Source organism: Trichophyton verrucosum (assembly GCF_000151505.1).
Source record: "Trichophyton verrucosum HKI 0517 chromosome Unknown contig00739_1.f1.exp, whole genome shotgun sequence".
Lineage (NCBI taxonomy): Eukaryota > Fungi > Ascomycota > Eurotiomycetes > Onygenales > Arthrodermataceae > Trichophyton > Trichophyton verrucosum.
The window spans coordinates 17,703-41,405 of record NW_003315260.1 but is presented as its reverse complement, the minus strand read 5'-3'; the positions used below and the strand labels follow the sequence as shown (position 1 = coordinate 41,405).

The 23,703-nt window shown below is 50.1% G+C and overlaps 10 protein-coding genes across 10 annotated transcripts; 5 read left to right on the top strand and 5 right to left on the bottom strand.

Annotated features, from left to right (window-relative positions):
• Window positions 1-77: 77 nt before the first annotated feature.
• Window positions 78-1,578, bottom strand: TRV_06570 (uncharacterized protein; the record flags this gene model as incomplete). Its single annotated transcript, XM_003019357.1, has 3 exons — window positions 78-585; window positions 638-1,400; window positions 1,467-1,578. The coding sequence occupies 3 exons, from the start codon at window positions 1,576-1,578 to the stop codon at window positions 78-80; spliced, it is 1,383 nt and encodes a 460-aa protein (XP_003019403.1).
• A 2,560-nt stretch (window positions 1,579-4,138) lies between these two features.
• TRV_06569 (uncharacterized protein) lies at window positions 4,139-5,004 on the top strand (the record flags this gene model as incomplete). Its single annotated transcript, XM_003019356.1, has 3 exons — window positions 4,139-4,143; window positions 4,177-4,783; window positions 4,885-5,004. The coding sequence occupies 3 exons, from the start codon at window positions 4,139-4,141 to the stop codon at window positions 5,002-5,004; spliced, it is 732 nt and encodes a 243-aa protein (XP_003019402.1).
• Window positions 5,005-6,588: 1,584 nt separating this feature from the next.
• TRV_06568 (uncharacterized protein) lies at window positions 6,589-6,789 on the bottom strand (the record flags this gene model as incomplete). Its single annotated transcript, XM_003019355.1, has 1 exon — window positions 6,589-6,789. The coding sequence occupies one exon, from the start codon at window positions 6,787-6,789 to the stop codon at window positions 6,589-6,591; it is 201 nt and encodes a 66-aa protein (XP_003019401.1).
• A 242-nt stretch (window positions 6,790-7,031) lies between these two features.
• TRV_06567 (uncharacterized protein) lies at window positions 7,032-8,870 on the top strand (the record flags this gene model as incomplete). Its single annotated transcript, XM_003019354.1, has 2 exons — window positions 7,032-7,591; window positions 7,667-8,870. 2 exons carry the CDS (start codon window positions 7,032-7,034, stop codon window positions 8,868-8,870), a joined length of 1,764 nt encoding a protein of 587 aa, XP_003019400.1.
• Window positions 8,871-9,761: 891 nt separating this feature from the next.
• Window positions 9,762-11,717, top strand: TRV_06566 (uncharacterized protein; the record flags this gene model as incomplete). The annotated part of the gene is made up of 3 exons (XM_003019353.1): window positions 9,762-9,798; window positions 9,865-11,527; window positions 11,585-11,717. 3 exons carry the CDS (start codon window positions 9,762-9,764, stop codon window positions 11,715-11,717), a joined length of 1,833 nt encoding a protein of 610 aa, XP_003019399.1.
• Window positions 11,718-12,501: 784 nt separating this feature from the next.
• Window positions 12,502-13,496, bottom strand: TRV_06565 (uncharacterized protein; the record flags this gene model as incomplete). Its single annotated transcript, XM_003019352.1, has 3 exons — window positions 12,502-12,635; window positions 12,694-13,111; window positions 13,185-13,496. 3 exons carry the CDS (start codon window positions 13,494-13,496, stop codon window positions 12,502-12,504), a joined length of 864 nt encoding a protein of 287 aa, XP_003019398.1.
• A 1,099-nt stretch (window positions 13,497-14,595) lies between these two features.
• On the top strand, window positions 14,596-16,137 carry TRV_06564 (uncharacterized protein; the record flags this gene model as incomplete). Its single annotated transcript, XM_003019351.1, has 3 exons — window positions 14,596-14,697; window positions 14,766-15,200; window positions 15,259-16,137. 3 exons carry the CDS (start codon window positions 14,596-14,598, stop codon window positions 16,135-16,137), a joined length of 1,416 nt encoding a protein of 471 aa, XP_003019397.1.
• A 123-nt stretch (window positions 16,138-16,260) lies between these two features.
• Window positions 16,261-18,108, bottom strand: TRV_06563 (Lectin C-type domain protein; the record flags this gene model as incomplete). Its single annotated transcript, XM_003019350.1, has 2 exons — window positions 16,261-17,982; window positions 18,046-18,108. The coding sequence occupies 2 exons, from the start codon at window positions 18,106-18,108 to the stop codon at window positions 16,261-16,263; spliced, it is 1,785 nt and encodes a 594-aa protein (XP_003019396.1).
• A 405-nt stretch (window positions 18,109-18,513) lies between these two features.
• Window positions 18,514-19,885, top strand: TRV_06562 (uncharacterized protein; the record flags this gene model as incomplete). The annotated part of the gene is made up of 3 exons (XM_003019349.1): window positions 18,514-18,928; window positions 18,990-19,555; window positions 19,649-19,885. 3 exons carry the CDS (start codon window positions 18,514-18,516, stop codon window positions 19,883-19,885), a joined length of 1,218 nt encoding a protein of 405 aa, XP_003019395.1.
• Window positions 19,886-21,206: 1,321 nt separating this feature from the next.
• On the bottom strand, window positions 21,207-23,573 carry TRV_06561 (peptidase family M20/M25/M40 protein; the record flags this gene model as incomplete). The annotated part of the gene is made up of 1 exon (XM_003019348.1): window positions 21,207-23,573. The coding sequence occupies one exon, from the start codon at window positions 23,571-23,573 to the stop codon at window positions 21,207-21,209; it is 2,367 nt and encodes a 788-aa protein (XP_003019394.1).
• Window positions 23,574-23,703: the final 130 nt, after the last annotated feature.

The window sequence follows — 23,703 nt, the reverse complement described above, 5'->3', positions numbered from 1 at the left end:
TATATATCGCTGACGCCGTCGCTAAGCCAAACACCTCCAAAGGCCTTCTGCGAAAAAGGTAAAATAGACGCCAAAGTCTATGTCTTCTTGCAATAATCTCGCCCATGGGAAACCTGCCAGTTACATAACCAGACTTCAAAAACCATACTCAACATACCTGCAATGCAAATGCCTGCCGAGTCACTGACGGTGGTTGCCCCCAAAGAAAATTCTCGTTCCTCCTTTGGTACGCGATCGGTGATCTCCGCGAACGTATTGACGTATACCAATCCGCCTAGGAGACCCTCCCAAAAAACAATGAGGAAGACAATGTAGACGTTTGGGATAAAATTGAACAGTGCATGCAGGGTCAGTAGACCGAGATTGAATACTTGGAGAAATGATGGTAAGTACAGGTCGTGGATGCGGAAGAAGGGGGTTGAGGACCGCGAGATGAACACTCCGACCTGATAGATGGCGTTATATGTTGGATAGAAGGCACGGAAGTGCTTAAAAGGACTTTCCTGGAGTGGGAAGAGGAGTGTAGGCGCGACGCCTTGGTTGATGGTATACTCTGCAATGTAGACAAGCAGCAGAGGAAACATACTGTGGCGCTTCGTTAGTAGGTAGTACCGAAAAACTGGGCGGTTGGACTTACAATGGAAAGAATAGACTCTTAGCACGGTTCAGGTTCGCCTTGAAAAGCTGCCATGATAGGCCTTTATCCTGCGGAGGTGCATGTTTCAAGTCATCAACATTGTCAGTGTCTGCAAGTAAGCCATCGCTCCCATCATTAGTATGCGACGAACGCTCATCATCCAGCGGCCGCCGAACATCATCTCGCCTAAGCTCTCCTCGCTCTACTTCTTGAATAGTCTGATACCCATTCCTGATCTGCAACATGGGGCCCCTTGGCAGTATACCGAAGAAGCTTATCACCATCACTGCTGGTAAAAGAGCGGAAGCCAGGAGCGTGGTCTTGACAGAAAAGCCGAATGATGTAGTAGCCAAAGCATAGGCACCGGCTCCCACCAATCCAGCAGCGCCCGTTCCGCTACCCCATGCAGCCAAACTAAACGGTCCAAAAAAATGTGTAAGACCGAGAAAGCTGAGTTCTCCGCCACCACTAGAGAGGCTTGCCAGCATCACTCCCACCATCTTGGCTGTTATCGAACTATTGGCAGTAGTTGCGTCATAGGCTGGCGACAAGGCAACCAGAAACATGCCGAGCGTGGATAATGCGACGAATATGAGGATGCGGATGGGATAAGGGACAATATGGATGAAATATGGAGCGCATAGCTTGGTGAAGAAGGACGGGACCACGTCTGCGAGCAGAACAACGCCCTTAGGGACGCTGGGCCCGACGAGATCGAGTGCCGCAGAGAGAATGATAACATAGAGAACATTATTTATTAAGCCTGCAGTATTGACGAGCGGTTAGAGATAACGTTCCATGAAAGAAGCAACACCACATTTATTCTTACCGAATAGCCAAAAGGCCGTGAAGACTCGAGGGTCAACGCCGTTGAAGACAGCGGCGAGCTGCTGCCGGAACCTGCTCCAGCTGGAGTCCGGGGCGCATGGCAGAGGTAGCATCAGCGGCTCCAGCGTCTGCAGAGTATCAGATTATTCGAATAAAAACAGCTGCTCCTCGTCTTCTGCTTCCTTTTCTCGCCTTCTCGTCATCTCACCTGGTTTGTCGTCGGTTTTGCTGCTGAAGTCGAAGTTGAGGTTGAAGTCGGCAAGTGATCATGTGAGGCGCGGACGGGACGTCAGAGGCCCGAAAACTAAATCTTAACGTATCAACAACGACAACGACAACACCAACTACATGCAGCAACAGAGAGCAACGGCAACTGAAAGTGAGATGACAGCTCCATAGGGAGCTCAATATGTTGTCTCCCGTGATGCTGTCAAACGTCAACAACCCATGCTGTGGAATCGGGCGTCATGATGCTGTCCACGCAACGCGGTGGAATGCGCTAGGGGAGCCTTCAGGTACAGACACACCCCTGGCGGTACATATTGTTACTATAATGTTGACTAGAATTGATAGGAATAGACCTTATAGGAATAAAAGAAAGAGTTTCTCGGCCATGGTGCTATACTCGGCTTTTACCACGCTTCGAAGGCGGCTGCTCGGAATGAGTTACTCTATGGATGTCATGGATATAAGTGTTGCTAATGCCACGCTTTAGGCATTGATATCGCGTCACCGCACTCAAGGGAGAGATGAAATTGCGGTAAGACGTGTGCACAGTGTAGAAGGTTCATCAAGCTAAGCGTAATTTAGCCGATGGAGAGAGATCATACATCAGCAAGATATTGCTGCAACACTATGCAGCTTGCCACTGGTGTGTGTAACAAACTGGCAAGAATAGCGATGAAGAGGAGGACGGGCCTCGTAGTTGATATGAAGCAGCACGCCAAAGGTCCTGATGAAATAGGAGACGACCGGGGCAAGAGAGTTCAGCCGGCGGGGGAACGTATCGCTATTTATCTCCGCATCACTAGACTACGGGGACAGGGAGACTCGGTTCATCCTTGTGTTGCTGATGTCGTGGCGAGTGTGAACGCAGGGCAGATGTATGGGAGTACAGGGCAAGGGATGCCAGCATGCGGTCACCCTCGCCTCCGGCGCGCAGTCCGGTTCTCCAACGTTCCGCAACGATCCAAGGGTTCCTTGCATCGACACAAGGTCTGTTGCTAGGAATCGTACGGAGTAAACGACTACGACCCAACCTGCTCCCTATCATTCAAAATACCAAGCACATGCTCCATTAGCAGGGCCGTCGCTGCATCTATATATACATACATCCTATACTCCGTATGGTGTATGTTTATTTATATATTGTTGGATCGCATCACTCTAGTGCTCGTGCATCAAAAACAGCTCTCAGGCGATCTGCAGGTGCATCGACCTATTCTGGGATCGAAAAGTAAAAAAAAAAAAAAAAAAAAGAGGAAAAAGAAAAAGAAAAGAAGAGAAAAGAAAGAAAGAAAAGGCTAAATCCGGTGGCCCTGCAATGCTATAAAGATTAATCCCACCTTGTTCCATGTCGCGGATTTGATGCAAGTGTGTGCGTCCCCTGGAACAGGTCGAATAATGGAGCGAATCAGTTGGCTCGGCACCAGCTCGGGCATCAGCAGGCCATCCGACCCCCATTGCACCGCGCAGGAATGCGGTGATACATGATGTCGCTGGCATAAGCTGACCGGGGCGTCAGGCCCATGTCTGGCTGGGTCTTTATCGAACCTATACGAAACGAACATTCGACAGGGATCAAGCTAGGTTACCCGTTTAGTTAAATTTAGCGTCCTTCGGCGATGTGCTCAGGCTCCACAACCGGCTCTCGACAACGCAACAAACGAGGAAAAGAAACCATTGGCTCGAGAGTCCCCAGCTTTGTTCGAAAATGATTTCTTTCTGCCTGTTTGGCCGTTGTCAGCAGAGAGCTTGACAGCTTGAGCGTCCTTTGGTGCCACTCTTCGATCTCGGTTCCTTTTCTCTGTGCGGCAAGTTCCTGATACAAGCGTGGAGCAATACACCTAAAGCAGGAGTCCAAGACGGCCACCGGGCGATACTAGCTACCAGGGTGAACGGGTCGTAGGAACCTTCTGGCGTATTTATGCCACACTGAGCACGGAGTAGCTTGTTGAGGTTTTGACTTGCTATTTGATTCCTCTGGTCACGGGGAGGCTGCCAACTACACCACAGTGGAGGACATCACAGAGTATATTCGTTGTCGGGATACCTGCACAAGCATATAGCTAACTATAGGCTAAGGCTAATATGCGGTGGGCTCCCTGCCGCATCGCTAACTCCACCAGGGAGCAGTGACAAGTTTGCCAGCCGCGGCTTGCATCTGCTGGTGTGTAACCTCCGCACTCTTCATTTTTTTTTACCCTCCCTTTCTCGTCGTCCACTCCAGAAACCATCTATCTTTCGCGCCATACTCCGAATTTTACTCCGTACTTCCATTTTCTTTGACCGGCCCAACGGCCTAGTGCAAATCTGCAACAAGAGCTGAGTTACAAACCACACGGACGGTTCGAAGTCCGCAAGCAAAACCCAAACGAGGACCTGAATCCCCGATGTTGCGCGCGAGTAAATAAACAAACGGAATCGCAAGCTAAGGGAAAAGTCGAAGAGGATATGGAGTAAGTAAGAAAATAAAGAGCAAGAACAAAAAGAAATAAAAACGAGAAGAAAAGAAAAGAAAAGAAGGCAGAAGAAGAGAAGGAATTTAATAGGAGGAAAAAGAAAGGAGAAGGGGAGGCAGAAGGGAAAAAAGAAAAGCAGTCCTTACAAACTGCGCTGAAAATCTTTCGACCTGAAGCGGCGTTAGTTGGAAAACACGCTCAAGAACATATACAACTCCCTGGTTTCCCAATGGATCCGTCACAGTCAGCGTATGGCCTTCGACATTCGACGTACGGTAGGCCTCGAGAAGCCCACAGCTCGTCTCTTCCATCTCGACACTATCCGCCTTCCTCTATTCCAGCGAGCCATGCCCAACAGCCGCATTTCGACCCGATAGCGAGCTCACGGCGAGAATCAGGCAGTCACTTCTCACGCCCTGCACCGCCTCCAACCGCGCTGGCATACCCGTACTCACAAGACAATAACCCACATTCACATACGCAGCACCAGTATCAGCATCAACATCAGCATCAGCATCAACATCAGCACCATCTCCAGCAGCAGCAACATGCGCCACGTCCAAGACCTGACGCCCCAACGCGTGAGCAGGCGGCTGGTAAGCTTGAAGTGGAGGAGCCAAAAGGACCGCCTAACGGGGTGAGCGTACGTGGAGAAGGTAAGGCAATCCATATCTTGCTGCGTTTCATTCTTTTTTTTAGTTCTATTCTATGCCATCTGTCCCTCTGCGTTTAACATAGAGTTTTCTTCCTCTGGCCTGTTCCCGAGACGGCGGCTACCTTGATGTGCATTGCATTGCAGGCAAGGCCATCGCTGCTGGGTTTCTTCTTGCACTCCTAGCACTGGAACGACAAGAATAACAAGCGACAAAACGCCCGGCGGCGGAAATGCTCTTTTTCTGCCAGCGGAGAGCGGAGAGCGGTGGAGATGAAGCTGCCCCCGCTCTCCGCTCCTTCCTCGTTCTCTCTCTTCCATGTTGCTTACCGCCCTCCGCCCCTTCCTGTTCCTTCCTTTCTTTGCTTGTTTTTGCACACTCCGCCATTCGTTCTTTCCCCCTTTCTAAGTCTTGGCACGGCTCTCCCCCCCGATGGTCCGTGCCGACAGCGCTAGGCCACTTAAGGTTTAAGCTCGCTAGTCTGCTTCAGGCGCATAAATGCTTGGCATCTTTTAGCGCTGGTCCCGTGACTCGGACTTTTCCTTTCCCCAAAGTTGTTTTTTCCCTTCCGCTCGACGGAGTCGCAAGTCGAAAGCACGAAAGAACTGACACGACTTTTTTTCGCTGATGGTTTCGCCGCGTGCCAGGTTCGTCGTCAATCCCACGAGAGATGCCTCATCCGCCGCAGCAACACGATCAGGCTCGCAGGAGATCAGTGGGCAGTGCTGGCAGCTCGTCTGCTTATTCAGGTAAGACTGAAACCCGAACGCGACTAAAAAATCGCCTCTCTCCAGCGAAAGACAACCAGACGAGGAAGAAGAAATACCCGCACCGCGCTTCTGCGTCCACGGGGAGTCGTCGCATATATTCATTGGCCCCGAACTTGCAGTTCTACCCCTGGATGTGGTCTGTCGTTATATATGTTGAGAGACCAGTTACTATTTGGGGGGATTTTGGGGATGACGCCAGGCAGCTAATCCGCTTCTTTACCCAGGCCATCCGGAACAACACACCGCCGCAAGCTCTTATTCTAGCCGTCAGATGCTTCCTCCATCCTCACCACAGCACTACCCTAGGGGATCAGCCGCCCAACCCTCTCAGCCACCTTCAATACCACCATCCTTTGCCTCTCGAGAACTCATTAACCCAGTACACCGGCCGGGAAGTAGCATGTCAATATCGTCAATGCTAGGTTCAGATACAGACCGTCAGCCGCGGGAGAGTACGAGCGCGGTCTATTCGCGGCCTACGGTATCAGCTTCCACCGCGCCGGCACAACAGTCTACTTCGCTACCACCCTCTATGTCACCACCTTCCGGTCCTAGTCGACAGTTGCCGTCAGATTATCCTCCTTTCCGAAGATCACATACGCCGGACAGCGGTCCATTCTCGAAAACGCTCACTCCCCGGCCTTACCGGTCAAGATCCGGAGGCAGTTCATCCGGGAATCCCCAGCTAGCACCCGATGATTCACGGTTTTCTGGACCTCGACAGCCATCCAACGCACCCCAACCACAGCTTACAGCTCCTCGATCCCCCCGAAATACATACTCGGATTCATCATATCACCAAGACCGACGGATGAGTCTTGGAGGCCCTGTGCCACGAGCCAACCCTCCGGGACCCCATCACCGATCAGAGGAGCCACCATCGCGACCACCGTTGTTCAGCCCCCCAGTCAGATTGGCGCCTGGATTTTCAGATGGGGTGCAGAAGGAGACAAGTGGCCAACGGGAGCAGCATGGGTACCCGGGTAGTTTAGAACCCCCTCCGCGACCGTCATCTAGGTTTAGTAATCCCTCCCAAGATCGACAGGAACCTCGAGACCAGCAACCCTATCAACATGGTATCCAGGAACACAATCATCACCACCACCACCACCACCATCACAGCCAAAGTTCACAGTCTCAATCTCAGCCTCACCAACACCAATCACAACGATATGGATCTCATGCCCCAGAACACGAAAGCGATCGATCTCACCGCTCATCTTGGGAATCGAACTACCCTCGCGTTTCTCCTGAATCAACCCGCTATAGCACCGCAGAGCCCGCTTCCGGCTACGGTTTTGGGTCTATTCAGAACTACACAAAGTCTCTAGGTTCTCAATTAACGGCTCCACGCTCCATTCCCGGTCAACCCCCCATATCTTCACGCCAAGACGCAACACCCTCGAGCGATTCGTCGCCGATTATGAGCCGGAGTCGACCTCCACCATCGAATCCACCGCGCATGTTTTCACCTACACCAGGTTCTACTGGTCCCCAATCATCGTTCGGTGGCTCGTTTGCGGATGAAGGGCGAGCTCGCGGAGGCACGGAGGAACCCCCTCATCATAAAAATGTGCTGAATATAAATGCAGAGGCGAAACGGGGTGGTAGGGCATCTCCGCTTCCACAGGCAGTACAAGGCGCCCAAGCCCAGATCATCGACCCGGCCACCGAATCAGGCATAAAAAGCGAACTGGGTCGAGTGTTCTCTGGTATCGGCAGCGGCGTTGGAGTATCCAGCTCGGCATCACTGGGGGGAAGCGGCCCTTCAACACCGTTATCATCAAGTCCGTTCAAGAGAAACCATGGCGATCGACCGATGAATTCAGATCTTAATGGAGAGGGCTCGTTCGGTGCCGGAAAAGGTACAGCTTCTGCGCCAGGAAGCGTCAGGCGCGGTCGAAAAGTGAAGGAGGAGGAAACCAGGGAAGACGGAGAGGGCATTGGGGCGGCAGCCCGTGGAGGAGTTGCAAGAAGAGGACGGCATGTACACCACCACCATCATCATCACGGCGGCCATCAGTAAGTGTTGCTTAGCCAAGATATGAAATTCAATTGGTATTTGTTGCTAACCTATGCCACTAGTCACCATCATAGACACCGGGCAGACGACGACCCGTCTCTCTTTACAGGAGGCCAAGGCCCGCAGCTGGCAGCCCCTTTTAGACCTCAGTCGCGCACTGGAGATGGCCCTACTGTATCTGGAGCTGTTGGTGCCTCACACCACCACCATCACCACCATCACCATCACCATGGCCCAAGAGCGACAGTTCCTGGCAGTGGTATCCCGCATCACCACCATCCAACTCCTCCTGCCGTGCCTCTCAAGGAGTACAACACCACAGTGAACCTGGAACCACTGTTGAGAAGTGTTGCACATCTTCCTCGCTACCATCTAGGCTCTACGCTCTATGCTCCACGCATTGAAATGCCATCTTCCCGAGCACCACCCGAAGCGTCCAAATTTGGATATACCTCTACTCCCGTACCGATCCCACGGTTCGATGGGAAGGAAAACTGCACTTTCACGATCCGTGTACCTCGATTTCGGATAGACGCAAGCCATCGTGAAGAAATCTGTGCACGCCGCGCCTTATGGGGAACCGGTGTGTACACAGACGACTCTGACCCGGTGGCAGCAGCCATCCATTCGGGATTCATTCGAGGCGAGTGGGCTGAAGATGTCGATGTGTCAATGTTGAACCTCGAGCTGAAAGACAACCGCAAGTCTTCCTCCACAACTGTTACTGCTAATGTCAATGGCACGGCAGCCAATGGAAAGACAACGCCATCCTCCAACAGAACTCCATCTGTTCATAGCAATAGCACTAGATCCGACCCAACCTCAACTGCTCAATCAGAGGCCCCCCAACCGCCGCCTACAGCTGCCGACTCAGTCGAAGGCAAGCAGCTTCCCCCGATACCGCCGCCAGACAAGGACCTTCATATCAAGCTTCTGATTCTTCCCACGTTGGAACGTTATGAGAGTAGTGTGATGTACGGCCTGAAGTCGCGTTCCTGGGGCAAAAACCATGACGGAATGAGCTTCAAGGTAGAAGAGATCTCCTGGGTGGACGAGGGTGCATCCAAGGGCGAGGAAAGGGGAGGAGAGGCCCGTCGTAAGAGGTTGCGAAACATGATGCGAACCGGCCGTATCTGCACTCCCGCTGGTCTCAAGGGCCGCAAGGGCGTCGAGCTGCACCTCTCTTCCAACCGAGACCCCGACACGACTATGAAGGACGCAGATGAGCCCCCTACCATTCAAACATCAACATCGACCGCCGTGGAACCCGCTTCCTGATATCGCCTGTTTCCTTCACTTGTTCATATTTCTGATCAATATCCGTTATTCTGCAAGCGACATCATCTTGTTTACCAGTTCATCATCATCATCGTCGTCATCATCATCCAGCTACTTTCTACTATCTTTCTATCCGTATTTTCCTCTACATCTCGTTGTCATCGTCTCTTTCTTCCTTTTTTTCCCCTCCTTTTTCCTTGTGAAGTATATAAAATTGTATTACTAATAAGGTTTTCAATCAGCCGAGGTTCGGAAGTTTTTTTCGGCGAAAAGTCAGGTGACCCGGCAAGTTTGTTGGCCATTTTATTACTATTATTATTGTCGAGCAAAAAAGAGGGAAAGAAAAGTAGATTGTAACGGCGATAAAGGGTGTGAAATCGATGTTGAAGACGATGTAGTTGTACTCCGTAGTTGGGTAGAAGATGCAGAAAGCCGTCGTCATGTTATCTGGTCATCTGGCGTGGCGCAAAGGCGCGTTTTCCCCTGCACATAATTCCTTTTTCTCCCTCCCAGTACTTGAGCCGAGGATGAAAGGAAGGGAGAGTCGCAGCTCTTCTCATAAAACACTCGAGTTCAGCTCCATCGAACTTCTGCCTCTTCTTCCTCTTCTGCCTCTTCTGCTCTTCCGCTGGCAGACTCACCTTGATACTTGAATCTTTCCCACTAGACCGCTCGATCACCTGGGAATGTTCACTGCTGCTGTAAGAGGCCGTCTGTCAGCTCTTGGACGTGCTTCCGCGACCCGCCCCTCTCCCCATCTCACAGTATGTAGTTATTCCCCCCTGGTCTTGCTGGCTGTCTGGCCCGCCGCAAGTCTACTTCTAGACAAAGAAGCGGGCCGTTTGAGTTACTCTTGATGGTCTAACATGCTGGCTATAGTCTCTGCAAACAATGGCCCCTCGACGTGCTGCCTCCTCTGTACCAGCAGGTGAGTGGGAGATCAGACAATTTTCCGCCGGATGAGAGGGATGCCAGGCTAATATTGCATTGATAGGGTACAAGGAGGACTTGTCAAAGGGGAAGATGCTCCGTTTTGAAGACTCGCTGCCGAAGCTGCCTGTGCCCACCTTGGAGGAGACTGGACGGCGGTATCTTAAGTCGGTGCACCCGCTGCTCTCCGCTGAGGAGTACAAGACGACAGAAAAAGCCGTATCGGACTTCATCAAGCCCGGTGGTGAAGGCGAGGTCCTGCAGAAGCGCCTAATTGCTCGAAGTGAGGACCCCAAGACTGACAATTGGCTGTACGAATGGTGGAATCAGAGTGCCTACCTTGCCTACCGTGACCCGGTTGTGCCATATGTCAGCTATTTCTACTCGTACCGGGACGACAGACAACGACGGGACCCAGCTAAGCGAGCCGCTGCCATCACCAGCTCTGTGCTGGAGTTCAAGAGACAGGTCGATGATGGATCTCTTGAGCCAGAGTACCTGCGCAAGGAGCCCATGGCCATGAGCTCGTACCAGTACATGTTCAATTGCTGCCGTATCCCGGCAGACGGCGAAGATTACGCGCAGCAGTACCCGGCCAAGGGGAACGAACACATCATTGTCATGCGCAAGAACCAGATGTTCAAGGTTCCCACCACAGTCAATGGCCAGCAGCTCAACACCTCCGAGTTCCAGAAACAATTCGAAACCATCATCAAGAAGGCCGAGCGAGTTCCTGCCGTGGGGGCCCTGACTTCCGCCAACCGCGACTTCTGGACTGCTGCCCGAAAGAAACTCCTGGCTGCCAGCCCTGCCAATGAGGAGGCCCTGAAGACCATCGAGAGCTCCTCGTTCTTCGTCTGTCTCGACGATGCATCTCCCGTCACCCTTGAGGAGCGTGCCCATGTCTACTGGCACGGAGATGGCGCCAATCGCTGGTATGACAAGCCACTCAACTTCGTCATCAACGAGAATGGCACAGCCGGATTCCTCGGCGAACACTCCATGATGGACGGTACCCCTACTCACCGTCTCAACGACTACGTCAACCAGCTCATCTTCAGCAACGCTCTCGACTACTCCAACCCATCTATCCGCTCTAACCTCCCCGAACCCCAGCCCATCAACTTCGAGCTCAACCCTGCTATCCTTGAGGACATCTCCACTGCTACCAAAGACTTCGAAGCCCTCATCAACAAACATGAGCTTCGTGTCCAGGCCTTCCAGGCCTACGGAAAGGGTCTCATCAAGAAATTCAAATGCAGCCCAGACGCCTACGTCCAAATGCTCATTCAGCTCGCCTATTTCAAGATGTACGGCAAGAACAGACCTACCTACGAATCCGCCTCGACCCGCAAGTACAAGCTGGGCCGCACCGAAACCACTCGTTCCGTATCAGACGACAGTGTGGCCTTCTGCAAGGCTCAGGCGGACCCATCTGTGTCGAGAGAAGAGCTCGTTAAACTGTTCCGTGCCGCTGTTGCAGCCCATTCCAAGTATACCGCTGAAGCCAGCGTTGGAAAGGGAGTTGACAGACATCTCTTCGGGTTGAAGAAGCTCATTCGCGACGGAGAGGAGGTTCCTTCTCTCTTCAAAGATCCCACATACGCTTACAGCGGCTCCTGGTTCCTAAGCACTAGCCAGCTTAGCTCTGAGTACTTCAACGGATACGGATGGAGCCAGGTCATTGATGAGGGCTTCGGAATCGCCTATATGATCAACGAGAACAGGTATTTAATCCTAATGGCTATACTTACTACCAATACATGAACTAACATGATTCGTAGCCTCCAATTCAACATCGTCTGCAAGAAGATCGGCGCAGAGAGGATGAGCTTCTACCTTAACGAAGCTGCCTGTGAAGTCCGAGACATGTTGATGCCCGATCTTCTCAAGGAGAGCGAAAAGGCCAAGCTGTAGATAAGGCCCTATACATACACTTAGACTTATATTGTTTCGTGCATTTCCTGAGACTACGCGGAGTTCAGGCTTCAGCACGAAAAAAAAAGGGGGTGCTACATATAAGCCATCATCTCTTCTGTACAATTTAGGTGCTCTTTATTCTTGATCTTTCTTATCACTATATACAGCACATACATAGCAGTCTTTTCTACCGTTAGTCAATCCAATTCCTTATAGACCGTAATTCTCATGGCTTCAACTAGTAAATTCTTCATTGGATCCTTTGCTTGCTGTGCGAGTTGGGGGGTCTCTATTTAATACATGTGCTCGCGTCATAAACTTCGAAGAGAACTGCAAGACGCAGATATCTCTCTCGGAAAGGTACCGATAAGGTCTTGAGACCACTCTCGGCTATCCATTCCGGCCAAATCATCAATTTCCATGGTGGCAGCAGCATCAAAAAAACAGGTCAAAAGATAAGAAATATTCCTGTAATGTTACATGATTCACTTGTGGTTCCCCCCAGTTTTTTTTTTTTTTTTTTTCTCTTTTTTGTATTTTTGCTTTGTTATTTTAGATCCCATTCACAGGTCTCGTTTAGAACCTTTTTGTTGTACTATTGGCAATTCCAATGTACTAAGGGTGGATCACATTTCTCCTTGCTGCTTATGTAGACGCGTATCATGCGTGGTAGTTAATGCGGGAACGCCTTTTCACCTTTAATTTCGCTCAAGGTGTTACTTTTTTTTTTTTTTTTTCATGGTCCAGCGCCCTCCTGGACTGTTGGTGTCTGCGGGTTGCTCTAAGTAGCAGCATCAGTTGTAGCGGCAGAGGTAGTAGCAGACGCGGCAGGAGTTGGCTGAGCACTCTCACTTGGCTGGGTTGCTGGTGGCGATGATTGGCTATTATTAGCAGTCAACTCGGCTACTTGTCGCTCTGTAGATCGATATTAGCAAGTATATTAATGCATAAAATGAGATGTGAAATAGCATACCTAACTCCCTAATGCGAACCTTGAGCATCTGATTCTCTCTAGACAAAGCAGCTGTCTCAGCTTGGTAGTAAGAGCTTTCATCTCTGCTGCCTCGACGGCCATTAGACTCTGAGAGTTGGAGCCAGTCATTGCTCCCCACGCTAGTGCCGGTCTCTCCCTGGGTCCCGGCAGGGTGAATGGAGGTAAGCGGGGACATGGCAGCGTTCGAGCCCCGTCGTGCAGAGAGGTTAGACCCAGTAGGAATAGGGATTCGCTGGCTAGCAGCAGGTAGCGGTGGGATAGGTGGGAAGGAGAATGATCTCTCTGAGGTGGGAGTTGAGTCATCGATGGCTGTCCCGCCGCCTGCTGCGGTCTGCTGCTGTGATTGAAGCTGCTGCAACTGGGCTTGCTGGTTGCGAATCATCAACAAGAGTCGATTCTATGTGAAGAGAAGAAAAAGTAAGTATGACGTGTATCATGGATAAACAAGATAGGTACGCTGTATGTCTTACAACTTGAGCTTCCTGCTCCTGCTCAAGCTCCTGGTGCAGCTCGCCAAGTGAAGGGGCACGCTGATGGTGGGGGTCTCCAGTAGCAATCACAGGGCTTCCAGCAATGCTGGTAGGACTATGCGTTCTGAAGGCACTCCCAAACGAGGAGCGATTGTGTCTATTCTGAGGAGACTCGGTGCCGGTAGGGTCAGAATGGGAGGCTTCGTGGAGATTGGCAGCTCCAGACCGGCGACGCTCAGAGAGTCTCGCCTGAGGCGAGCCGCGGTGGGCTCCAGAGGAGGAACGGCGAGACAAGTCTGCTGCCGCATTCATCGTTGCTGTAGCCTGTAGCGAGATCGATGAGGATCGGGGCGAAAGCGAGTGCGCGAGGCTGCCGTTGCTGCTATCCATTGACAGGCTGACTCTGCGAGTGTGGTGAGGAGAAGACGACGTGGATGGAGGGAGTGAATTTAGATCAGGCGGCATGTCAGCTAGTGAAGCTGGGCTCGTAGCGAGGCGTGAGTCGAGTGAGGCGTCCGCTGTCAGGACACGAAACGCTTCATGTCCTCTTCGCGTCCTTCGTCGAGCTGGCAAAAGTCGAAGTGAGAGAAAGAAAAGAAAAGAGAAGAAAAGAAAGAAAAAAGAGTCAAAAGTTGAAGCTCGCAGGTTTCCCTTTTAGGCAACCAACGTCACGAGATCTCCGTTGCTCTAGCTTATGTAAGCCTATTACGTCATGATGCTCTGTCAGTTGTGCGGCTGCAGAAACGCATAGACGGCGCAGGCAGAGGGCAGATACGGGCTGGAAGATGGAAAGCCGACGAGAGGCAGGCTGGCAGAAGGTAGAGACGCGGGTTGCTGGTTTGCTAGGTGTCCATCCCTGCTGGATAACTATAGAGCACGCGCATATGCATTATTAATTTGTACTACACCGTTCGATGGAGACGTCTATAACTATAGCATGCCCACCAAGCCGTGGGGTGAAGGACACGCGCTAATTAGTATATTATTAGATTACCCGGACGTCCATTCGTGAGGAGGGCTAATAATGCAATATTAATGGGTCAAACTGCCCAGGCCGCCTCTGGGGATTTCATATCACATGACAAGATCGGATCAGATTAGATTAACTGTAACTAAAGTCCTGGTCTTGGCATTTCTTATCTGATTAATAATTCCGTCACTTTTTTACGACTCGCAAAAGCCGAAGCGAAAGAAAGATTTGGACAGTCACAAAACGATGGAGCACAGCTCTCAATAGACAATGTCATTCTTTGCCCGTCAAAGGCCGAGTGCTCGGCTTGGCCGGTGCTTGAGCCGACGCATCAATCGCTCGATACAATGGTCCCAATACAGCAGTGCAGCGGCGCCACGGCCCTTCCGCGTTGCGGTTATTGGCTCTGGGCCGGCCGGGTTCTATGCTGCTTATAGGTTAATGGGAAAGGTGCCGGAGGCCACTATTGATATGTACGAGCAATTACCAGTGCCATTCGGTCTGGTACGCTATGGTGTTGCTCCAGACCATCCGGAGGTCAAGGTAGGCTGCATTCGGTCCGGAAGGTATATTTTGCCAAAATTCAACAGCTAACATGGAATTGGCCATAGAACTGTCAAGATAAATTCACAGAGGTTGCGACGTCTCCACGATTCAATTTCATTGGAAACATTGAACTGGGTGGCGGTCTCCCACTGAACTCTCTGAAACCACACTATGACGCCATTCTCTTCTCCTACGGAGCTTCCAAAGACCGTGAGCTGGGTCTGCCAAACGAAAGATCGCTTTCAGGAATTTTCTCCGCTAGGGCCTTTGTTGGATGGTATAATGGATTACCAGAATATAGAAATCTGTCGCCCGATTTAGCTAGCGGAGAAGATGCAGTTATAATTGGACAGGGCAATGTGGCTCTTGATGTTGCGAGAGTGTTGCTATCTGATGTGGATGTCCTACGAAAAACCGACATGTCGGAGCATGCTCTTGAAGAACTTGCAACAAGCAGAGTGAAAAGGGTGAGGGTGGTTGGACGTCGTGGACCGATGCAGGTAAGCCTTGCTTTGAGCTGCTATTATCCAGGACTCTGTGGCTAACATGCGGATATAGGCCGCTTTCACTATTAAAGAAGTTCGAGAGCTTATGCAGTTACCTTCAGTTGGATTTGAACCTATACCCAGTAACCTGCTTCCTCCCGATTCGATAATATCTGGGCTCCCCAGAGCGAATAAACGAATCACCCAACTCCTTGCTAAAGGTTCACTAACCAGCCTTGACAGCTCGGCCAAAAAGTGGTCTCTTGATTTCCTCCTTTCTCCTCGTTCATTCCACTCTTCTTCAGAACATCCCGGCCGTTTGTCACATATTACATTCAGCCGTAACCAGCTTGACCCCGCTGACCCTTACTCACCCTCGGCATCTATTTCGCCCCATTTGGCGGATGATGGCAAGGTAGCTCATATAGATATATCGGCGAGCCTATGCTTCAGAAGTATAGGGTACAAATCATGTCCGCTTCCAGGGCTCGACGAGCTTGCCGTTCCGTTTGATGCTTCCCGTGGCTTAATACCGAATGATGGCCAGGGAAGGGTTTTAAATACTATCCCTTCAGCCAGTGAGGCTGATATCATCCCTACCCATGTACCCGGTGTGTACTGTGCAGGATGGGTCAAGCGAGGTCCCACTGGAGTCATTGCTTCAACTATGACGGATGCATTTGCGACGGCTGATGCTATTGCAGCTGACTGGGAAGTACATCGTGATCGGGGAAGTGATAATATGGAATTCCTCAATTCAAAATCCGGAAAGGAGAGTACGGGTCTGGGGTGGGATGGCGTCCGCCCCGATGCCGAGAAGAGAGGTCTACGGCCAACTAGCTGGAAAGACTGGGAGGAGATAGATCGGGTAGAAAAAGAGCGTGGACAGACCAGGGGTAAACCTAGAGAGAAGTTTGCGCAGGTCAATGATATGCTTGGAGTTTTAGCATAGAGAAAGTATGTATAGATGAATATGTAAGATATCTAATGTACAACAACCCTAGACTTTGATCAGCGGACTACCGATGTACCAACTCCATCAAACCAGAAAGCCCCAGAAGATAATAATACACTATTATGAAGGTACACCTTCATAATCCCACCCATCAATGACTCTACGTCTCCTTGAATTTCGTCGATTCGCATTGCACTTGACAAATAAAGTCAAGGCAGCTACGATCAGGACGATAATAGCAGCAATGGTTGGCACGAGAATGGCCCTCCTTTCAATCTCGTTATTATCCAGCTCATATGGGCACTGCGCCCTGGGGCCATGAGTAACCCAGCAGGTAGGTACGTCAGCAGAGTTGAAATCTATCCAGAGTACCTCAGTGCTGTTATTATCTTCAACATCGGGTGAAATTATTGCAGTGCTATTGGACTCCGAGTCAAGCTTTGCATAGAGATAGGTGTTCTCTAGTGCTGTCCTTGGGACGGAAAACAAGGTGTTATCAGGGCAAGCTTTTTCGGCATTGAAGTAGGTTGTAGCATGCTCAGAAATAACCCATTCGTATGGTAAATTTCCAACCCGACAGGCAACACGATACACATCATTACAATCATGAGCATGCCATCTTCCTGATGATACTGCATGCATGGCTGCACAACGGAATGAATCCTTTGTTTTCGGGGTGGATGCCCGAGTGGAATTGCGAGGCTCATCTTTTGCCCAAGACCACGTAGTGGAAAATGAGACGTTCTGGTAAGGACTGATATCAGTATCCGCTGTCACATTAAAAAGTGTATGGTTAACAATGGCTGAGATTCCACAAGATGCCAGCTGACGGGTCAATAGTGACAGCTCATTGGATGTGTTGCGGGAAGGAAGTACTGCCACTGCCCAGGGGCGCTCAATCTCTGATAGGGTTGTGGTATCTGCGTCATAGAGGCACCCTTTGGTGAGATCAGATGCTGAAGTAAATCCCACGTCTATGCGAGATTCAAGTGAGCCTTGTGGAAAGACTAAATCGTCACCTGTGAAGTTGTAAGACGACATCTGGGGGTCGATGGTACCCCAGCCCATAACGAGTCTTGTGGCTTGAGATAGAACAGCATACCCTGTGCATGGCCACCCGGTAGATGTGACGAGATGGTTTTTACCATCTACGGTGGTTTTTAGATATTCGGGGATTGGCTGATACGGGGGACGAACGGAGAGCCAGGATTCGCGGAGATTCCGACGATTTTCCACCAATTGTTTGGGGCTATAGATGGATCTGCCCAGCGCCTCCCCCATGATTTTGCCAAATAATAGCGGCGGAGGAGGAAGGTCTTCCAAGCTAGGCATTCTGGAAGGCACTTCCGGGGAATCCGGAGAAGCAGAAGCATGCACGTTTATGATCAAAAACATCATGTCAGCATTTAGGGTATTCTCAGTCGTCTTGAAATAGTCCTTGAGGATATCAGAAAGCGTTGAAATGCCGAGTGACTTTGCACATGAATACGGCCCTATGTGGTATAGTGTGTCTCTTTTCCTGATGCTGGCAGTTATTGAGGTTGTAGTGGGAGCAGCGGATGATGCGCTTGAAGTTCTGTCTTGTGGCGACATACTGCTTGATGTGCTTGGAGTTGAGTCGGTGCCCGTAGTGTCTATCGGACAGAGGCTCCATAGTCTTTCCTTAGGAGACCAGTATACGTCCACATATAGACGCCTATAGCCAACCGACAGAAGGTTGGACACGCATTTCTTTGTCGGATTCTCCTCGTACCGCCCATCGCCAAAGCAGGCCGCTGAGAGCGACACTGCAGGGACTGTCACATGGTCAAGGGGTATCTGGAGCGAAGCATCTCTTTGAGACTGTAAACAGGACAGCTATTAGCAGGGTCCTTTACACATCAACAGCCGGCATCCCTGACGTACCAATTCAACGGTGTTCCATGGCGGGTAAAGGGAAGCGCTTTTGTCAGGGTCGAAGTCCCGCATGAGCCGCTCTCGGACCAGCTCAACTCGTCAGCCAGTCTAGACGCCAATTGACCATTGTAGGCTCTTGAAGCCGCACTCCGTCGTCGCCGTCGATCTGCCTGTTGTTGATGCCTGCTGACGTTGCTCCTGTCGCTGCCCTTTCGGCGTTTTCTTCGCCTTTTTTTTTTTTAGGCGCCGGCGCGATGAGTATATCACGTGACATGTGGCTTATCTAATCAGCGATCTGGACACTGTTGAACTTCCCAAGTGTTTTTTCGCCCGCAGACATCCATCGCCCATCCGACCAACGAGACAACGCTCTGTGACACTCTGGCTTCATTCGCTTGCTTGTTTTTGGGGAGTACATAAGTCGAGGACACCGTCGCCATGGCCGCCCCGGGTCCAACTCCGGAACAGATTGCGATGATGCAGCAGCAGATGGCTGCGGAGGCGCAAAGGCGTGGAATGACAGTCGAGGAGTTTGGCAAGATGCAGCGAGAACAGATCGCGGCAGAGGCTGCTAGACAAGGCCTTACTACCGAGCAGTTTATCCATAGACTGAAGGCTCAGGCCTTACGACAGCACCAAATGCAGCAGCAGCAGCAGCAGCAGCAACAACAACAGCAGCAGCAGCAGCAGGGGGAGGGACAGCCGGGCCAGCAAGGACAACACCAGCACCAGCATCAGCACTCTCAACAGCAGCAGCAGCAACATCAAGTGCCTGTTAACTCTAACGCCCCACCAGACCCAAAGGGAATAGCAGTCGCGCAGTTCTTGAGGTCACAGAACCTGAAGCCGAGAGTCTGCATCTTGGATGGCCGAAGAAAGGAGTTGTTCAAGGGTAGGTTCAATTCAAATGTTATCTACGGGTAATATACCTGGTTTATACTAACGACTCATAGTTAAACGAGCATTGCGAGCACTTCAGTCTCCTGCCTATGCCAAAGCCTCCGCTAAGCCCAAATCCAACCTGCCACCGGTCACTGATCTAGCATCTGCCGAAAACGCATTTAGGCTTCTACCAATGTCCCTTCTAGCCTTGAAGGTGACCAAGATCGATCCCCATGAAGGTCATAACCACGCAAAACCGCCATCTAAGAAAGGTAGAGTCAAGGGCCTGTGGACCGTTCGCATACAACAGCATCAAGACACCGATCCCATGTCCCACTATGTCTGGCTATACGAAGGGCCTCAATGGAAACAGAAGGCTATGGCTGCTGGAGTATTGGCTGCCATCATGGCTGTCGTCATGTTCCCTTTGTGGCCCATCATGCTTAGACAGGGTGTCTGGTATCTCAGTGTTGGCATGATGGGATTGCTCTGTCTGTTCTTCGCCATGGCTATCTTCCGTCTTATTCTATTCGCAGTCACATTCTTCGTTGCTTCGCCCGGACTATGGCTATTCCCGAACCTATTTGAAGATGTTGGATTCTTTGAGAGTTTCGTACCCGTATGGGGTTGGCAAGAGGTAGGTTAATCTTTACCCTACCTGTTCAAAGTAGTTTATCCTTTGGCATGCAAAGGGTCATGGGTCATGGACTAATCTCGTATTTATATATAGACTAAGAAAAAGAAGAGGTCTAAGAAGACAGATGGCTCATCGTCAAAGCCGTCAAAGCCCAAGTCTTCAAAATCCACAGCTGCTCCCCCCACGACTACTGAAAAAGCTCCTGCTGCGGATCAACCCGTCACCGCACCAGACGTGTCTAATGAAAAGGCAAATCAGACCAAATCTTCTGAGCAGTCGCCCGGTAAACAGGCCTTTGCAGCTAGTGTAGAGGATGCTGAAGAAGAGTAGTCTCGAGGTGGTACGGCCAAAATCCAATTAAGACCCCTTTTCTATATACCCCACGCCTCCTATTTATTTATCTTTAGCCGACTCCCATTTTACCTTTATTGCTTCACTTGTACCCCTGACCACCTGACTTTGGCCTCTTCTATCTTCCGACTTCTTATTCCCCTTTCCTTCCTCAACGCCTTTTTACTCTTCATCTTTTCTCAAGGGCTTGGTTTATATATCACGATGTATGAATAATTACCCTAAAATAAATCTGGCATTAACTTTATTCCTGTAATATTATTGCATGCAAAACTATATTACATTATAGCGTTTTAGCAACCATGAGCCATCGGGATCTAATAATTGTTGTCATGGGGTTGATAATAAATATGTTATTATTTTTATAACACAGATCAATTTACACAATGCTATGGATATTGAATGCAAAACCCAGTGGAAAAGGGGAGGAAAAGGAGTGTAAAAGAAAACCAAAGTGTCAAAGTGCCAAAGTGCTTGAATAAATATTAGAAAATGAACAAACATAAGAAACCATGAATTTTGGATAGAAGCAGTGAAGCCAGCTCCAGCTTCTCCTGTGACCCATTTTGGTAATATCATAATCCTAGTAGTTGTATCCAAAGGAAAAGAAAAGAGGATACAAGAGGTTGAAAGACATATATAGAGAGAATGTATCTATATAGAATAAGAAATAAATGAGGAAAAGAAAATACAAGCGAAGCAATGAAATGATGCTTGGGCGATATCGGATATCGGTGTGGTTGAACTGATATAAAAGTCGAAAAAGAGAGGTAAGAGAATGGACTCGGGGCTCCCGGTGGCGCAGTTTTCAGCGGAACCCACCCCCCCCCCCCCCCCCCGTAGTAGCGTACAGGTGGAATACCGGTAGACGTCAGGGTATATAGTTCAATGTATGGGTTATATGGTACATGCATGCAGTTATATGTCCAATCCAGATGGCGCGTTGGTGAGACACGCACTTGAATCCTGGGGAAGATAAACGCATCGAGGGTATCATGGGCGGCATATTGGCTGAGAATTCTCGATAAGAATATGGTTGAACCCATGACTCGATAGGAGAAAAGAAATGCAATGCTTCCAAGGAATAAAAGAACGGAGACGGATGCAAAGTGAGAAAATGAAGGCATAGGTATGCATTACAGTCTGAATAGGATGGTCTTTTTTTTTTCGTTCTTTTTTTTTTTCTTTTTCTTTTTCTTTTTTTTTTTTTTCCCTTTCCTTTTTGTCCCTTTTTTGTTTTTGTTTTTAACAAGTTGACCGTATGTGTGCAGAAGCTAATTATCATTTGTCTGCCGAGACATTAATCGGCGCTTTTTTGTGGTAGCCATTGGCAGCCAACAATGCTCAGTCGTTTTGACTCGTACGGAGGCAACGCCTCTGGAATAGCAAGTGATGGTACTTCTGGTAGAGGGCAGGTTGGAGGAGGAGCTGGAGGAGGCCCATGTGGAATTTGAGGCATGCTTTTCCGGCTTGAGAGGGAGTTCAAAGATGATCTCCTGCTATTGCAAGACTTTGCAGTATTAGATCGCTGGCGTCCAATTGAGTCCTGGTTGAGTTCCGAGCTGGGACTTGGATGGCGGGAATTCCGGCAAACCTTGATTCTAGGTTCGCTATAAGCCCTTGGGCCTAGGCTTTGCGGCCTTGGGCGGCTGCGTGGATTGCTTATTGTATTGTACCCCGGAGACAGGCCGGGGATATCCAACGGTTCATCCCTGAGAGTAGAGAGGGCAGGTCGGTATTCAGAGATAGGTCGATTGAAACATTGCATACCATCAGAGGAAGAATACCTTCTTGTCTGATGGGTCCGTCTAAGGGGCGAAATAGGTATTAATGAGGGTATATCATCATCCAGTTCTTGTGTCTCACTACTATCAGTTCCAGCGGTACTGTAAGCCCCCTCAGAATCAAGTAGATCACTGCTAGCGCTCCCCCTTCTTCGTGGGGGTGATCCGTGAGTGGAATTGATTTTTGTGGCAATATTGGGCCCTATATTGGGCCCATGGAACATCTCGGAAGCTGGAATTACATGTAAAACAGGACTTTGACATGGTCCACTCTCAACCGGGAAAGATATTGTCTTGGGGCTCATTGCTATCGAGTTTCGTTTGTTGACAATCGGGTGGCTGAAGTTCGGAGTGCAAACAAGGTGGGTTTCTGCGCGGAGCGGTGGCAGCGGCGTCTCGGTGATAAAATCCTCTGAATTACCGCAAGCCCTGATAAAAGACTTGCGTCTAAACCCCAAGTCGGTGCTTGCAATTCGACGAGGACTGCGAGAGGTTCCGGGTGATTCCCTACATGGACTTTTTGGTGTTGGAGTCTTCAATGTAACAGATGAAGAGGAGGATTGAGAACTAGGCATTGTTCGAGTTCCAATGGAAACGCAAGATAGTCTCGAATTGCGCCTGAGGTTGTCTAGTTCCACAACACTTGCCAAAGACGATGGGGAGGATCTCTCGGCTGGTTGTTGCACATATCTCTGGCTTTCTCTTCTGGTCAAACCAGGTACAGATACCTGCTCATCCCTTACACTTGGTGTAGATGACAAGGCCTGGTCTACGCTGCCTTTCCGAACGACTCCCTTGACGGTTTCGGATGTCAATGGCGAAGATTGCAGCTGATTGACTCCACGCGTTTCAGGAGGATAGTCTTTACCTCCAAGGATTTGTATTGCACGCCGGACAAAAGTAAGCCAGGACGTCAGTTCTTCGGCGCTATCCAGAATAAGTAAGAAACTGCTCGTCGGTTTCTGTGGCTCCGCATTGCTGGTGCGCCTAAATCGGTCTAATACTGTCTTCTTCGGCTCTAGGCTTGGTTCAACATCATCTTGGGTCTGGGAGATCTGTAAAACCCAATGTCTGCCAGGAATTGCATCGCATGCAAACGCAACTGAATCCCTTCCTAGTGCAAGAACTTCTTCAGGGAGTCGATCAAAGTTTCCGTCGATACCATATTGAAGTAGATGCCCGCTTGTCGCCAATATGAATATCTTCTGGGACCATTTGAGACCACACGAGAAGCTAGACTGGCTCCTGGATTGCGATTTTCTTCCTTTCTTCCAGGTTTTCGATTTGATAACACCCTTGTGCCCAATTCCGTCCATATTGCTATCACCATCCATTGTTTTGTCGCGAGAGTGGCTGGCCTTTAGGTCTCGACGCATCTTACGACGCAGTATTTCATCGGTGGACAGGATAGGGCACGGCAAGGTGGCATGTTTCACAGCCTTGGGATACGCCATAAAAAAAGGCGGAGGGTCCCATGCTGATAAAGCTCCTGGCTCCTCAACAGCGGCTGATATGTCATCATTGGTAATGGGGAATGGTGTTGATGATGTGACTGATATCGGCGTGACATTCGCGTTATGAAGTGGTGAAGCTATTCCTGAAGGATGGCTGGCGATACTGTGTTCTTCAGGAGCTATCGTGGCGGATAACAGAGGATCTCTACCAGGGATGTATGGTTGTGATTTTGACCTCGTAAACCATTTCCTAATAGCGAATCCGTGCTGTTTGGGACGAAGAGGAACTCGATTTCCCGACTCCTCGTTATCAAGCTCCTCTGGGAGAGGGGGCTTAACACGGACAGTTGAGCTCCTGCTTGTTGTTTGGATTGGGGGAAGCCGCACTCCCCTTCGAGAACCGACGGTTGAAGGAGGTTGAGCATCCATTTGTCAATGTATGTTTGAATGTTGTGTTGAAATGCCTTCGTCAAGTATAGTCACGCATTGCCTATACAGAACTATGTGTGATTGTCAATTTAGAAGCTCCATCGACAACACGCACAGTCTATAAACAGGG